This window comes from Mustela lutreola, chromosome 3 (assembly GCF_030435805.1).
Source record: "Mustela lutreola isolate mMusLut2 chromosome 3, mMusLut2.pri, whole genome shotgun sequence".
Taxonomy (NCBI): Eukaryota; Metazoa; Chordata; class Mammalia; order Carnivora; family Mustelidae; genus Mustela; species Mustela lutreola.
The window spans coordinates 18219065-18234093 of record NC_081292.1 but is presented as its reverse complement, the minus strand read 5'-3'; the positions used below and the strand labels follow the sequence as shown (position 1 = coordinate 18234093).

Below are 15029 nucleotides of genomic sequence, written 5' to 3'. Positions count from 1 at the left end.
TCAGGTGACTCAAATTGTATGCTGTTCTCCACGTCTGCAAATGATCCCCACGGCACTGCAAGTACTGATTTGGGGCTTACAAGTACATCTTAGTGAGTGGGGTCATTTACAAATACAGACTCCATGAATAATGAAGGTCAGCTCTACAATTTTGAATAATTCAGTCTTACTTTTTTCCTGCTAAAGGAAACATGGATACCTAGGATACTGTCAAGAGCAATTAATCAGGGCGCCTGGGTGGCTCAGGTCATGATCTCAGGGTCCTGGGATCAAGCCCTACATCGGGCTCTGTGCTCAGCAGGGAGCCTGCTTCCCCCCCCCCACCCCCGCCTGTCTCTCTCCCTACTTGTGATCTGTCAAATAAATAGATAAAATCTTAAAAAAAAAATTAATTAATCATAAAATTGTCTCCTCTAATCTTCCCCAGTAGAAAATGTTTATGCTTAGTATGTTATTTTGTGCCTGGACAATCCCTAATACACACATCAGGGGATGATGATAGTTACACCTCGGTCACATGGTTACCAGTGGCCACTTAGGTTGGAAAATCCATGTTCGGTAAAAAGACATAAGAATAAAGAAATTACATAATCTAGATATCAAAGTACAACTAAAAAGTCTTCTGAAATTGTTAATAAGTAATAAACAAACAACATAAAAAGGAACTACAATATAATCTGAAAACTATTTCAAAATAGGGAAAATTAGAAAGGTCTATGCTGGGGGCGCCTGGGTGGCTCAGTGGGTTAAGCTGCTGCCTTCGGCTCAGGTCATGATCTCAGGGTCCTGGGATCGAGTCCCGCATCGGGCTCTCTGCTCAGCAGGGAGCCTGCTTCCTCCTCTCTCTCTCTCTGCCTGCCTCTCTGCCTACTTGTGATCTCTCTCTGTCAAATAAATAAATAAAATCTTAAAAAAAAAAAAAAAAAGAAAGGTCTATGCTGTCAAGTATCAAATTTGAGAATCTATAGGTCAAGTATTTGCTGCGGAGGATTTTAACTTTGCTCATTGTGCTTTTCCATATTTTTAAATACACCGCCATGTGTTACTATACTAAATTAAAAAGCTAATAGAAGTACTATTTTGCAAAAGTAAGACAGACTTTGCCCTATCTTACTTAAGCCATATGAGACAGATCTGTCTCTCTTTGGAAGAAAAAAAAAGTTCTTTCCAGAAAACACTTTGATTCGAAATTCAGAAAATCTTCCCCATTCTCCTCTTTTATTTCTCATTTCCTTCTTTTCTCACTTCATTATTTATGTTTTCCTGTATTCTTTATCTCAGAAAGCAGCCACTAGCATCCTAGGTGAATTTGCTACTACACTGGCTTTCTCCCAGCTAAAGCTTCTCTCTCTGTATTCTAGGTTGGTGTTAATTATTTGAAAGGCTTTAAGCGGAGACGACCAGACAGGAGAGCTGAGACAGGTGGAGGGACAGGCAGTAGAGCCTTGCAGTGGTGGAGATCAGAGGGAACTGCTCCAGAGTACCCAGGCGCATATGCAGAAAGGTTCACCTTGAGACAGGAGGTGAAGCTGGGAACCCTTGCGACTGTGAACAAGGAAGAGAGAAGATGACCTTGACAGCATTGAGAAGCAGTACCTTTGATTTTCTCTTGTAGGAGGCAGGGCTATGTGTTAATAGCTAAGGAGGAAGTTTGGGTAGGTGCTGGGAGGGCGGTGAAGGAATGAAATAATAGGTCATGAGAGCAATAGGCGGGACAACTACTCAAGGTCAAGTGGAAAGAGAGCTAACCAGTGCCCAAGACCCAGCTGCAACCAGAGGAGACCAATCACCTTGGCTGCGTCTGCACAGCTAAGCAGTGTCTTCAGCCACATTAGCAAGCCTGTGTGTGCTGCCCCAACCCTGTGTTCTCTTGTGTGTGAGCACCTGCTCTTCCCATTCAGTCACTTAAATGCTTAGTAGCCAACCTCCTTTAACCCCCTCTCCTTTGTCTTTCTGCTTCGGCTTTGCAACGCTGGGACCCTGGGTCACTCAGAATGGATCGTGAGAATGTGCTGGTTTGAACCATAGGACATTTCCATTTTTATAGGACACACACGATTAAATATCCAGGGATGGAATGAGGGATGACAGCATGGAATCACCTGGATTCCGAATGCCAGAAGGTTTTCAAATACCCTTGTTTGAGAGCATAGAACGGGCTGAGAATTCCAGCAGGATTCAGGGTCCAAGGGAACAGCTGCTGCTTGGGTCAGTCTCTCTGGAGGCCTCAGCCTGATGGAAGGAAAGTTCTCGAACCTGATTAGGGCTCTAGCAAGAAGCCTACTCTAACATTTCACAGTTTGTCCTGGTCAGGCACAGTGTCAAGTTGTCAAGGATACAAACAAAATTCAAAACAAGAATGAAGGGAGAAGGGATTTGGGAAGAACAGGCTTAAAGAAAGAAAGAAAGAAAGAAAGAACTCACAATGACATCTTGATTAGAAATGACAAACATAGCAATGGTTTTAACTAGAATTAAAGGCAAAATATCAAAACATGCTTCTTCATTTTAGGCCCAGAGCTTCAGTCTTCAAACCCTCTATAAATTCCCCAGCCATCCCATCACTTCCTTTAAAAGGGTCATTTTAGGGACCCTGGCTGGCTCAAGGCAGTTAAGCTTCTGCCTTCAGCTCGGGTCATGCTCCCAGGGTCCTGGGATCGAGTCCCATGTCTGGCTCCCCCTCCTTCTCCCTCTCTCTCTCTGCCTGCTGCCCCCCCTACTTGTGGGTGCGCGCTCTCTCTCTCTCTCTCTATCAAATAAATAAATAAAACCTTAAAAAATATTTATTAAGATAAGTTAAATAAAAGGATAATTGCCTCCCGTCTCTGGGCCTGACGTTGCATTATGAAAATACATAAAAATGTCCCGAGTTAACTAAAAAGTACCTCAACTGTGACCATTCCAGAAATTAGGAGACTAGGAGAAACTAGAGAATGAAACTATATCAACTCCCCAGAAGATGGTAATACGCAGACTGGTATGAACTGAAGGGAAAAAAAAAAAGGTACCTCAAAACTCTTCAGCTATTAACCAAAATTTACCCCCATGGTAATCCCAAACCCCTTATGAGATTGGTTTATTCTATGCAGGAAACTGAGGCTTGGGGAGGTGGTCGGTCCCAGTCGAGGTCGTCCAGCTAGCATCAACAGATTCTGAAGGCAGTGTCCATTCCCAACCCATGACACAGAACCTGTCATCCCACTGCCCATGACTTTGTGGAATCAAGGCCCCTGAAGTATATGACAGTTCTTCTGAAAAGTAGAATTTCACCTATTAGAGGATGAGAAGGGCGTCCCAACGGATTTTCTTAAGTCAGAGATAGGTCTCCCTTTTCCATATCATCATGGCCAAAAACCTAACAAAGTATCTGCAAGACAGTTGCAACGAGCAAATTCACAGGGACCCTACCAACATTCTAAAGAAAACTACAGTGAGAACCAAGAGGGGAGAAACCCAAGGGCGAACAGTCAGGGAATTAATGACAGACACAGCCTGTCTCATTTTCATGAGAGCAAACACCATCACAAATGCTTTCAAAGGTCAAGTGCAGTGAGTGAGGTAATGCTGTTTGGGGAGTGAAATAAACATTACTTTGGTTTTGCTCTGGGAAGGTTTTTTTTTTTTTCTTTGTCTGTTTGTTTTTCTCTTTTTTCCTTTCCTTTCTGTCTCTCAGTTTTGAATTCTTTACCCTTTTCAATCAAAATCATTCTCACTACCCCCATTTTGCCCGGTCTCTGTGAAAAACGTTTTTATAGCCATCTCTCAAGCCTGCAGATTTTCTCAAGACCCTTCTGCTCGGCAGACACTATTTTCTTACCAGGCTGGAGATTTTAAGACTGTGGAAAATGACGTTGGATTTGTCTTGGCAGAACCGAGGGGGCAGAGAAGGTGAGAGAGGGAGGGAGTAGGAAGGAAGGGTCTCCTGTTCAAAATAATCTTGATTTCCAACCCATAACACTGCGTAAGTTAAGCATTTTCGTAGATAGTCTTAACAGTTACACAAGATTTTTTTTTTTTCCCCTCTCTTTCAAAATGTGCTTTCAACAGTCAGGCTGTTTTCAAATGAACTGAAAGAAGTACTGTGTTCAGAGAGACAAGGATGGGCTATATAGCACATGCCGGGAGAGATACAAAAGCTGCTTTATTTAAATGTATGTTTGCCCTGGCAGGAATTCGGAAACCCACCTGTACATAATCCACACTGCGTCCCAGCGCTCTGAAGGCCGTGTACATGACTTCTCTTTTTCCACCCCATTTTTGCATGATGCAAATACTTTTGTTGGACAGGACCAACTGTGTGACATGCTGCGAGCTTTCTTTATGCGACTCCTCCGTCTCACCAGGACCTTTCTCGTGGAAGTTGTTCTTCCAGATGTAGGTGGCTGATTTGTCCCTGCCCATGACTTCACTAAAGATGTCCATCATATAGAGGTCGTCTTCCGAGTTCCCGTCTATGACCATGACTACTTTAATCCCCGGGTAGGTCAGCCTCTTCACCGACTGCAAGCATTTTCGTAAATAGTCTGGATCTTCTTGATACGCGGCGATGCAAAGAGCAACACTTTTGTTCAATTTAATGGGTGTTTCTAGGGATTTTTTCATTTTTCGGTGCTCCAAAAAGGCAAACAGGCTTTGGATGATGAGGTGGGATGCTAAAAAGGCACCGTACAGTCCAAAAGAGAAATAGTAATTATCTGTTTGGATAAATTGGTAGCCGACGATATAAGCAGCGGTGATTCCGAGGAGGAGAGACACTCCGAACAGCGTGGTTCCAATTATTCTCAGGATACACAGAAACCTCTCACAATGCATCTGGAAGAAAATCAAATGATACTGCTGGTTAACCACTCTTGTCCCCTACTTGTTGTAAACATGGCATCATGGGGAGTATTGGGCTAGAAGCACCCGAGAGCTCCAAGCTCACTTTCCTCACTTAATCAGCTGTGTGACTTTCTACCGCCTCAGTTTTCTCATCTACAAAATAGGGATAAAGATGCCCTTCTGGTAGACCCCAGAGGGCTGTTTCAAGAATCAATGGAGGTGATGGTGGCAAGGTGCTACTGGAAACCATAACGTGTCAAAAAAAATATGTCAAAGTATTCTTTTTAGCATGTTAGATCACTTACCTAAGGATACACTCTACATAGGAGGCCACAGCTAGGTGTAGAACCTAATTGTTCTAGAGAGCAAGGCATTCTTTCTTCCTATACCACAGGTCCCCCCTACCCCCCAACACTGACCAGTGAAAAATGCATTGGAGATTTTGCTAAATTTCATCTCCTCTCCAATGCAAATCCCTCAGCTCACACCCTCTCCATGCAGCCATCCAAGTTTGGAGATCTGGATTCTAGTACTAACTCTTCCAACAATTAGCTGTGTGTGACCTTGAGTAGCTTTACCTCTCTGAGCCTCAGGTTTTTAATCCGTTACATGAGGGAATTTAGACTCCCAATCTCTGCTGACATTGAAAGTTCTTTAAGCCTGGGCACCCGGCAGATACATCTCTCAAGCCCCTGTAATTCTGATTTGCACTCCCCAGAGGCCTGGGGGGTGGGATTAGATGCTCCAATCCTCTAATCAGAAGTCTGTTTCCTCCAACCACCAGCACAAAAAATCCTGAGGATCAGAAATCTTACTGTAACACAGTCAGCACACAGTAAGTGTTTATAGAAACCATTCATAAATTAAGGAACAAACAGCAACACGCTGTAATATATTAGACTTGAAACACATTTCAGCTTTTAATGGTAGCCAGTTGTGTATTCCTCTCTATAGTTTATGTTATCTCCTAATAAGACTTTGAACAACCAAAGTATAGGAGGACATTTTTTTTTTTTAATTTCCTTTTATATCTACAAAGTTAAACATACAAGAGTTACCTGGCATGTGATGGCAAGGTTTCCCACGTACCCAACAATTCTCCGGGCAACAGTGGTTGTCCCATGATTTAATTCAATTCTGACACCATCCCCCCCAATAGCATCAGACCCCACAGGACTGCCTGCATCTCCACAACTTCAGAAACCAGTCCCAAACCCAGGGAGTGACCTGTACTTCTGATCTACCAGTTCTAAATAAGAGGTTCCCAAGACCCACCCACCTTGGGTTTGTTTAGTTTGCCAGAGCGGCTCACAGAGAACTCAGGAAACCAGTTTATTCACTAGATTCCTGGTTTATTTTACGAGGAGCAGCAGCCAGCAAAAAAGGTCTGAAGGAAGGGCACGGAGCTTCCATGCCTCTCCAAGAGCACCACTCCCCCCAAATCTCATTGTGTTCACCAGCCCAGAAGCCCTCTTAATTCTCCTCTTCTGCGTGTCTACGGAGGCTTCATTATACAGGCGTATTTGATTAAATCACCGGCCATTGGCAACTGAACTCAATCTCCAGCCCTTAAAAACTCCCCAGAGGCCTGGAGGGTGGGACTAGATGCTCCAATCCTCTAATCAAATGGTTGGCTCCACTGGCAGCGAGTCCCCACCCTTAGACTGTCTAAAAGTCATCCCATTAACATAATAAAAGACACCTCTATCTTCTCACTTCAAAATACCAAAGGTTTGGGGCACCTGGGTGACTCAGTGGGTTAAAGCCTCTGCCTTCGCCTCAGTTCATGATCTCAGGGTCCTGGGATCGAGCCCTGCATCTGCTCAGCAGGGAGCCTGCTTCTCCCTGCCTACTTATGATCTCTTCTCTCTCTCTGTCAAATAAATAAATAAATAAAATCTTAAAACAAAACAAAAACAAAAAAAACACAAGGGTTTTAGAAGCTCTGTGCCAGGAATAAGATGAAAACCAAATATATATTATCTTACTATAAGCCATGATAACAATCCCTCACCCCGAAGTTCATGTCTTCCTCTTCCAATAATGAACTATAATGAAAGATGTCACTGGTGTTTGTAAACACGGCGTCCCCATCTTCAATCATTCACTCTGACTTCGGGGTTTTTGTCATATCTATATATAATTAATACTTGACCTTTTTCTTGAATTCAACCAGCTTTTGAAAGCAAAATAAATCTATTTTAAGTGGAAACTTAAGGTAAGCAATGATCTCTTCAAAGTCTCTGTTTTCCCACTCCACGTTGACTTAAAATTGAATGCCCACCCAGCACCTGGTATGATGTTGGTTGCTATCCGTTGTGTGGCCAACACGTCTCCCAGATCCAAGAGGCATCATTTATAGTCCAGTGCCTGTCATTACACACTGAGGTGGTCCTGAGTGGAAACACATTGTGCTTTGAGGAAACTGTATGACTTCTCCATCAACCGTGTTCCCCCTCCTAAGCACAAGATGGCTTGGGGTGGCTGGCTCTGGTGTTCCAGCTTTTGGAACCCTGACATGGGTCACTTCCCATAGGGACTTGAGGGCGGATCTCCTGCCGTCTCTCTTTTCCTTCCACAGGCTCAATGCGCATACTGACAAGGTTCCCGGGGTTTGCAGAGCCCAAAGATCAAGGAATCTTGGTTTTTGAACAGCCACATGAAAGGGAGTGAGACACCAATCAGGAAGACCTGCCTTGGACGCTCTGTTAGCAAGAATGAATTGCTGAGTTTTGTTTTTTTGCTTACCCACTACGAATTTTGAGTTCACTTCACTCTAACTAATAAAACCCAGGTAATGCAAAGCAGCCTGGAGGGCCAGGATGCTAGCTTGTGGACATTATATTCTTTCGTCAAGAGGAGATAATAGTATTTGTCAAGGCCCCTTCACAGAGCTGCAGTGAGAAGCCAAATCAAAACCAACCCTTATGAAAGGGTTTTAAAAAACCCAAACCATGACAGTTTCAAGTATTGGCTAACAATTAGGAAGCTAAAACAACATACACAGATGCTTGTTCCCCTTCCGGCACTTAACTCAGGACATCAGAGGCTGATAAAGGTAATCTGAACACAACGGAAAATTCTCAGAGCTGGGGAGCGGTGAAACGGTGAGTTCCCAGTGGAAGGCAAGAGAGCACAGCATCCCTTGTTAATTAAAACAGCTGACAGGATGCTGAAAACTCCCACCAGGCACCTTAACTAATGCTAAAGGTGCACGGAGCCCCAGACTTGGAACTTGTCATCTCCAAGATGTGAGTCATTCTCACAAGAGTGAAGAATTTTAAGGGGACTACAACACTCTGCCAGGGAGAAGCTGAAGTGTGTGTTTCGCTTGTGTTTAACATCGCCAGAGCCAGCAAAAGAACTGCCTGCCATTCTTTCCCATTATTCACAGTTTCCTTGCTTTTATCAGCACACGCGGACAAAGAGCGTTTGCAGAGCATCTGCTGGCCACAGCTGAAGTGGGAACACCCTCTTACATCAGAGGAGTCTCCAGAAGGTCCCTTTGAAGCCTGGGAAAAGTTGCTAGTAAACTGCAGCAACACAGTTAAAAATCGAACCTTTCTATTTCTGCAACATATTGTACTGCTGCCCGTTATGACACATGCAGCATGTCGGTCCGGGCCAGAGGGCACAAGGCACATTTCAGAGCCAGCTTTACTGAGATGCATTGATCTCCAGGAGGGACACACAGTGTGTGTTGCTTTATAACCCCCCCACCCCGCCGCCCCCCAGGGCAATTTCATAGATATGGGCACCATATGTGTGAGACTTACTGAGTCTGAGACAATCCTCAATTCATATACTCTGTTTCATAAGCAAAGTCTCCTTGTCAGACATATGGCTTTATTGTTAAATCGGAAAATATGGTTAGTTCCATCCTGGATCGTAAGAGTTTATTGCTACATGGAAAAAGGACTTAGAAATCACCTTCTGTAAGCATTTAAAGCATAAAACTTAAATTATTATTATTATTATTTTTTTTTTGCTCAAATCAAACTTTAATTGATTTTTAGGCTGCTATTAGACCTGATACCAGTTAATTCACTGAGTACTAGTCTTCACAGTAAATTCTAAGCTAAGCCAAGTGTTAACGAATTATCTTGATGTACCATAAGGTAAGTTCCGCAAAGTTGACAGATTTTTTTTAATCTATTTTCACTAATGTACCCCAAGGCCATAAAACACTGTCTGGCTTATAGGTGGTATTTAGTAAATATTTGCTGAGTGAATGGTTGTAACTTGACCCATCAATATTGTCACTGGCATCATTTTTCTACCAGTTAACATTCCCCATTCACTCTTTGCAGGCACCAGGGCAAGTCTTATCTGTTTTGTTGAGTAGCATAATCCTATTTACTCTTTCTTTTTTATTTTTTTTAAGATTTTATTTATTTATTTGCCAGAGAGAGCGAGCGAGCACAGGCAGGCAGAGTGGCAGCAGAGGCAGAGGGAGAAGCAGGCTCCCTGCCGAGCAAGGAGCCCGATGTGGGACTCGATCCCAGGACGCCGGGACCATGACCTGAGCCGAAGGCAGTCACTCAACCAACTGAGCCACGCAGGCGTCCCGATCCTATTTCATCTTAACAGCTTTAAATGGTAAATGTATTCTCAATCTCATGTTACAAATAACATCTACAAAGGACGAGGAAACCCAGGACTCTCCAGTACAGAAGTAACTTGTCCACAGTCCCAAAACCAGGGATAGGATCCGCAGGGTAGCGTAATGCCAGATTCAAGAGTTCTCCATCAATATTTGCTGCATAGATTTGACTCCTCATGATGCAACAGGCACCATCCCTTTGTCTCTGGCTAATATAACATGCTGTGAAAAGAAATTTTAGCGATGAACCTCAAAAACTCTTTTCCTGCTGTTATGGAAAATGGGGAACTGACAGGTGCATATACACGATCAACCAATACTCCAGGAGGATTTCAGGGCTCCTATACTCTTCTATGTGGATGCAGCCAAAAGTGACATAGAAATTCGTTATCCCAAAGCAAGCAGCCCAAATCCTGCTTTCCCATGAGAAAGGCACTCCTCCATTCACTGTTCCATCTGTAGAGCAGAGAGCAGCTTTGCTGTTAGCTCACATACCCCGAGCTGGACTCCACATGTCATTGGGTATCAGAACCTTTCTCCCCCTTAACCTGTTATTAACCAGAAAGTAACATGGGATGAGCTAGAATGACAGCTGCTCCCACAGCACTAGCGCCATGGCAAGAACTGTGTTCCCATAGCTTCACAAAGGGGTCCTTATGTGGGGGATGCGGGAGAAGAGGAAGTGAGTTCAATGATTCGTCAGCCTCTGGGAAAGGCTACAGAGATAAACGCCAAGGGATTCCTCTTCCCAGAGGTCTGAGCTTACCACTCCCTTCTAAAATGATTCCTCTCTCTCTTCACTCCCTGTTCCACTCCCCAGATTCTACCTGATTTTCTAACGAGCCCTGTGTACACTCTGGCCACAGAGCCTTGATGATCTGTCAACTGTGTGTTCTTGTACTCAAAACAGGGTCCGCCACGTAGTAGGCATGCTGAGTAAATGAGTAAGTCCTTTTGGAGTCAGACGGTCAATGCAGAATAAGAACAGGTTCCTTTCCTATCTTTGCTGCAGGGGCGATGGGTATATGCTGAACCCTTAAGGGTACCCCTCATCCGGCAGGATTTTTTTTCTTTACTTTTGAATGATTTTTTTTGCCCAGCTATCTAAATGTAATGGTTTTAAGGAGTACCAGACCAGCTGTAGAAGCCCTTATGATAATAAAGTTAGAAAAGGGCAAATGGCCTTCTGAAAGCATTTCCAGAAATTGCGAGTTACAGTCTGAAGAACTTACGAATTCAGGGGTCAAGTCTGGGGCACGGGGCATACTGGTACTCTTACACTCCTTACTATCCGTTGATCCATATACCGTTTTGAGTTTGGTTCTAATGATGTGTGTGTGTGTGTGTGTGTGTGTGTGTGTACTTGTGTGTTGCACACATGCCTACACATCTCTGGAACCAGACTGAACTGGGCCAGATTCAGGGCTCTTCCTTTTAATGGCAGGGTACACACTGAACCAGTTACGTAATACCTGACATCGTAAGTTCCTCCATGTAAGATAAAAAGGAAATAATCATGTTGACTTCACAGATTTTTAAATTAATAAGAGAACACATTTAAGCACATTAAAAAAAAAAAATGACCAACAGAGCTCAGCGAGGTTAGCCCTCTGCCACTTGTTGTCCTTCCGCTAACTACCCCATCAGCCTGACTCTCCTTCCCTCTGATCCACTGTTAGTTAATAAAGGATAAGCATGGCATAGTGAGCGCAGCTGGACTGGGAAGAAATGGACTGAAGCCCAAGTTCTGCCTCGTATTAGCTCTCTGATCACCTGAGGGTTCCTGTGAATGAGCCATGTGTCCTTAGACAATCAATACCCCTGAACTTCAAATTCTGGGGACAGGGTTGAAACTTTATTTTCCTATCACAACTGCCCACAGCAGAGTGTCTAGGTGGATGAACGTATGTTGCAAAGGGGACGTGCTCTTCACCTGGGAGGAGTACAGAGAGTAAATTCCTTTTGGTATCGGTCTACTCCCTGTGCCTAATGGAACTTTTTGTGGGCTTGCTGTAAGCAGGCAAGGAATATATATCTATATCTATATATACATGTATATGGATATATATATATATATATGGATATACATGTATATGGAGATATATATATATATATATATCCATCCATCCCAGCTTCTGTGAGATACTAATAGCTTTAATGTCCTAATGTAAAGAAAGAGTAACTTAAATCGTAAAGTACACCTGCCCCTCTTTCTCATCATATTCCAAAACCCACGGAAGACTAGATTGCTGTCTTTTTAATTTGTAGCCAGTATCTACACCTATAGAGCCCAAAAGGAGATCCGTAAGGAATATTTCTTTAGCGGGGGCGCCTGGGTGGCTCAGAGGGTTAAAGCCTCTGCCTTTGGCTCAGGTCATGATCCCAGACTCCTGGGATCGAGCCCCGCATCAGGTCTTTCGCTCTCTGCCTACCTGTGATCTCTGTCTGTTGAATAAATAAATAAAATCTTAAAAAAAAAATATTTCTTTAGCAAATGCACTGCTCAAAATCACATCTCATAAACAGCTGAACTGGCTCTGGAACACAGGTTTTCTTAACACTTAACTTGTTGTATTGCAGGGGGTGGGGGCGGCCAGGCCTGCAGTCATAGGTAGAACAATTAGAATTGTGGTGAAAAAATAATGAATACTGTTATGCTAAAAATAAATAAATTTAATTTTTAAAAAAAAGAATATTAACTTGGGTGGGAGATCCTAGCAAGGAGCGTGGAAACCTGCTTCTTTGTCATGTAAGACATACTCTGCTTTTAGCCATTTGCTTGCTAAGGGTGGGTTAGGAAGGCATGGTGAGCAGAGAAAAAGCAGGGGTTCCCAAATTTTCCTGTACATCCACATTACTTGGGGGGTCTGTAAAATCTACCCATGTGCGCCTTCCACAACAACCTGTGTTCATTGGTATGGAGTGCTGAAAGGGCATCAGTAATTTTCAAATCTCCTTAAGTGATTCTTATTGCAACAAAGTTTGGCAATCACTGGGTTAAAGTCTAAGAAATCTTCAATGATTTGTTTGCATCCATCCGCATCCCTCCTGTACTGCCTCGGCCACTGTCCTCAACCAGAAATCCAAGGAAAAAGTGCCCAAATAGAGCCTCTCAACAGACTTCATATTACAGCACATTCCCCTCTGGGACATATTAGAGCACATGATCCTCATCTTGTCCCCTTCTGACCTCCTCTCCCTCTCTGGCTTTGAAGTTGGCCTTTGTCTCTCCAGTCCCACTGCACTGATCCTAGCAGAGACCCTGGAGCCACGCTTGTAAGGTTAGGCAATGGGCCTCTCCAAGGCCTTGACACTCCATCTGTGTCTGGATCCAGAGCTCCGGGTTTCAGATTTCTCTCTGTTGGTACCATCAGTACTGATAGATCACTCCCAGGATGCTCGTTCTCCCAACTGCCCTATTGGTTCCTGAATTTCACCATCATAAACTTCATCCTGAAATTCAACATGGCAAAGGGGAAAGTTTGCAGAAAGACTTGGCATGAAATCTTCCTTCTCTGTGTTCCTCCTCCATTGGCTCTTGGGCACAATCTTCACGGGTCAGAGCCCCAAGCAGCCACAGGCACCAGAAATGCCAAGAATCCTAGAGAAATCTTTTCTCATCTCTCTCAGATGTGGCTTCTCCTCAACGCTGGCCCCCATAAAATTCGACTAGTCCAGCTGCAGCATAGACCAGTTCAGGGGGCCTTATATTCAAGAATTATTGGATTTTTTTTTTTGTTTAAAGATTTTATTTACTTGAGAAGAGTGTGAGAAAGTGCATGAGAGGGAAGAAGGTCAGAGGGAGAAGCAGATTCCCCATGGAGCTGGGAGCCCAATGCAGGACTTGATACCCGAACTCTGGGTTCATGACCTGAGCCGAAGGCAGCCGCTTAGCCAACTGAGCCACCCAGGAACCCAAGAATTAGTGGGTTCAATGACATTCACACTCCTCTCTAAACACTGTGACTTTGACTGAGTTGCTTCATCATTCTTAGGCAAGGTTCCTTTAATTACAGAATCTTCTTTATGGGGGGTTGGGATTAGACATAATGTATATAAAGTATCTAATTCAGTGCCTGATACATATTAGATGTGATAAATAGCAGTTATTATTTTTTTTAAAGATTTTATTTATTTATTTGACAGAGAGAAATCACAAGCAGACGGAGAGGCAGGTAGAGAGAGAGGAAGGGAAGCAGGCTCCCTGCTGAGCAGAGAGCCCGATGCGGGACTCGATCCCAAGACCCTGAGATCATGACCTGAGCCGAAGGCAGCGGCTCAACCCACTGAGCCACCCAGGTGCCCAATAGCAGTTATTATTTTACTTTTTTATGGGCCCCATTATATTTTGCCTTACACTACGGTTATTTATGAAGACTTCTCTGAGTATATTTTTTGTCTGACAAATTCCATTAAAATGCAAACTGCATCTTATTTGTTTTTTAGAACTTTCCAGTAAAAATTATGCAGTTAAGAGGCAGTCTTTTCGGGACACCTGGGTGGCTCAGTTGGTTAAGCAGCTGCCTTCGGCTCAGGTCATGATCCCAGCGTCCTGGGATCGAGTCCCACGTCAGGCTCCTTGCTCAGCAGGGAGCCTGCTTCTCCCTCTGCCTCTGCCTGCCATTCTGTCTGCCTGTGCTCTCTCTCTCTCCCCCTCTCTCTCTCTGATAAATAAATAAAATCTTAAAAAAAAAAAAAAAAAAAAAAAGAGGCAGTCTTTTCTATTTTGTTATTTAAGTTAAAAAATATATACTTAAGGGGCACCCGGGCGGCTCAGTGGTTTAGAGCCTCTGCCTTCAGCTCAGGTCATGGTCCCAGGGTCCTGGGATCGAGCCCCAAATCAGGCTCTCTGCTCAGCAGGGAGCCTGCTTCCCTTCCTCTCTCTCTACTTGCTTCTCTGCCTACTTGTGATCTCTGTCTGTCAAATGAATAAATAATATCTTTAAAAAAAAAAATATATATATATATATATATATATTTAAGATGGGCACCTGGGTGGCTCAGTCAGTTAAGTTGTCTGTCTGCCTTCAGGTCAGGTCATGATCCCGGGGTCCTGGGATTGAGCTGACATCTGGCTCCTTACTCGGTGGGAAGCCTGCTTCTCCGCACCCTCTGCCCCTCCCCTGCTCACTCGTGCTCACTCTCTCCCCTGAATAAATAAATCTTAAAAAAAAAAAAAAAAAAGTAACCGCATTATATTTAATGTTGAGTCCTGTATCAGTAACATCTTCCTAGATTGTGAGGGGCACCCGGCTGGCTCTGCCAACAAAGCATGCAACTCTTGATCTCCGGGTCATGAGTTCAAGTCCCACCTTGGGAGTAACTTGGAAAGACAGATTGTAGACAAGGCTATACACACACACACACACACACACACACAGAAACTCTATACATCTGTATACACTGATGACATTCAAAATATACTTGAATAATTTAATGTCTATGCACCGGGATGATACTTATTCTATGCAGATCACTGCTAGAGAGGAAAGGATTAAAACCAAGTTAGGGAGGAAATGACTTTTCTGCAGGGAGCTGTCTCCCCATTCAGCTGTCACACCTGCCACTGGCTTGGTCCTTGCATCCTCTTAGTGGGACACAACCA

General features: G+C 43.8%; 1 protein-coding gene across 2 annotated transcripts in view; it reads right to left on the bottom strand.

Moving 5' to 3' along the window:
• The window catches only part of HAS2 (hyaluronan synthase 2), a 32028-nt gene that overhangs the window by 12667 nt on the left and 4332 nt on the right, over window positions 1–15029 (bottom strand). The window contains exons 1-2 of one of the 2 annotated variants that reach the window (XM_059165708.1): window positions 5880–6009; window positions 4186–4812 (exon numbers count right to left, since the gene is read on the bottom strand). In XM_059165708.1, the coding sequence (XP_059021691.1) occupies window positions 4186–4812 (627 nt within the window). In that variant the 5' untranslated portion in view covers window positions 5880–6009. Of the gene's footprint in view, window positions 1–4185; window positions 4813–5879; window positions 6010–15029 lie in introns of those variants that run through there. The other variant, XM_059165707.1, reaches the window with a different exon arrangement.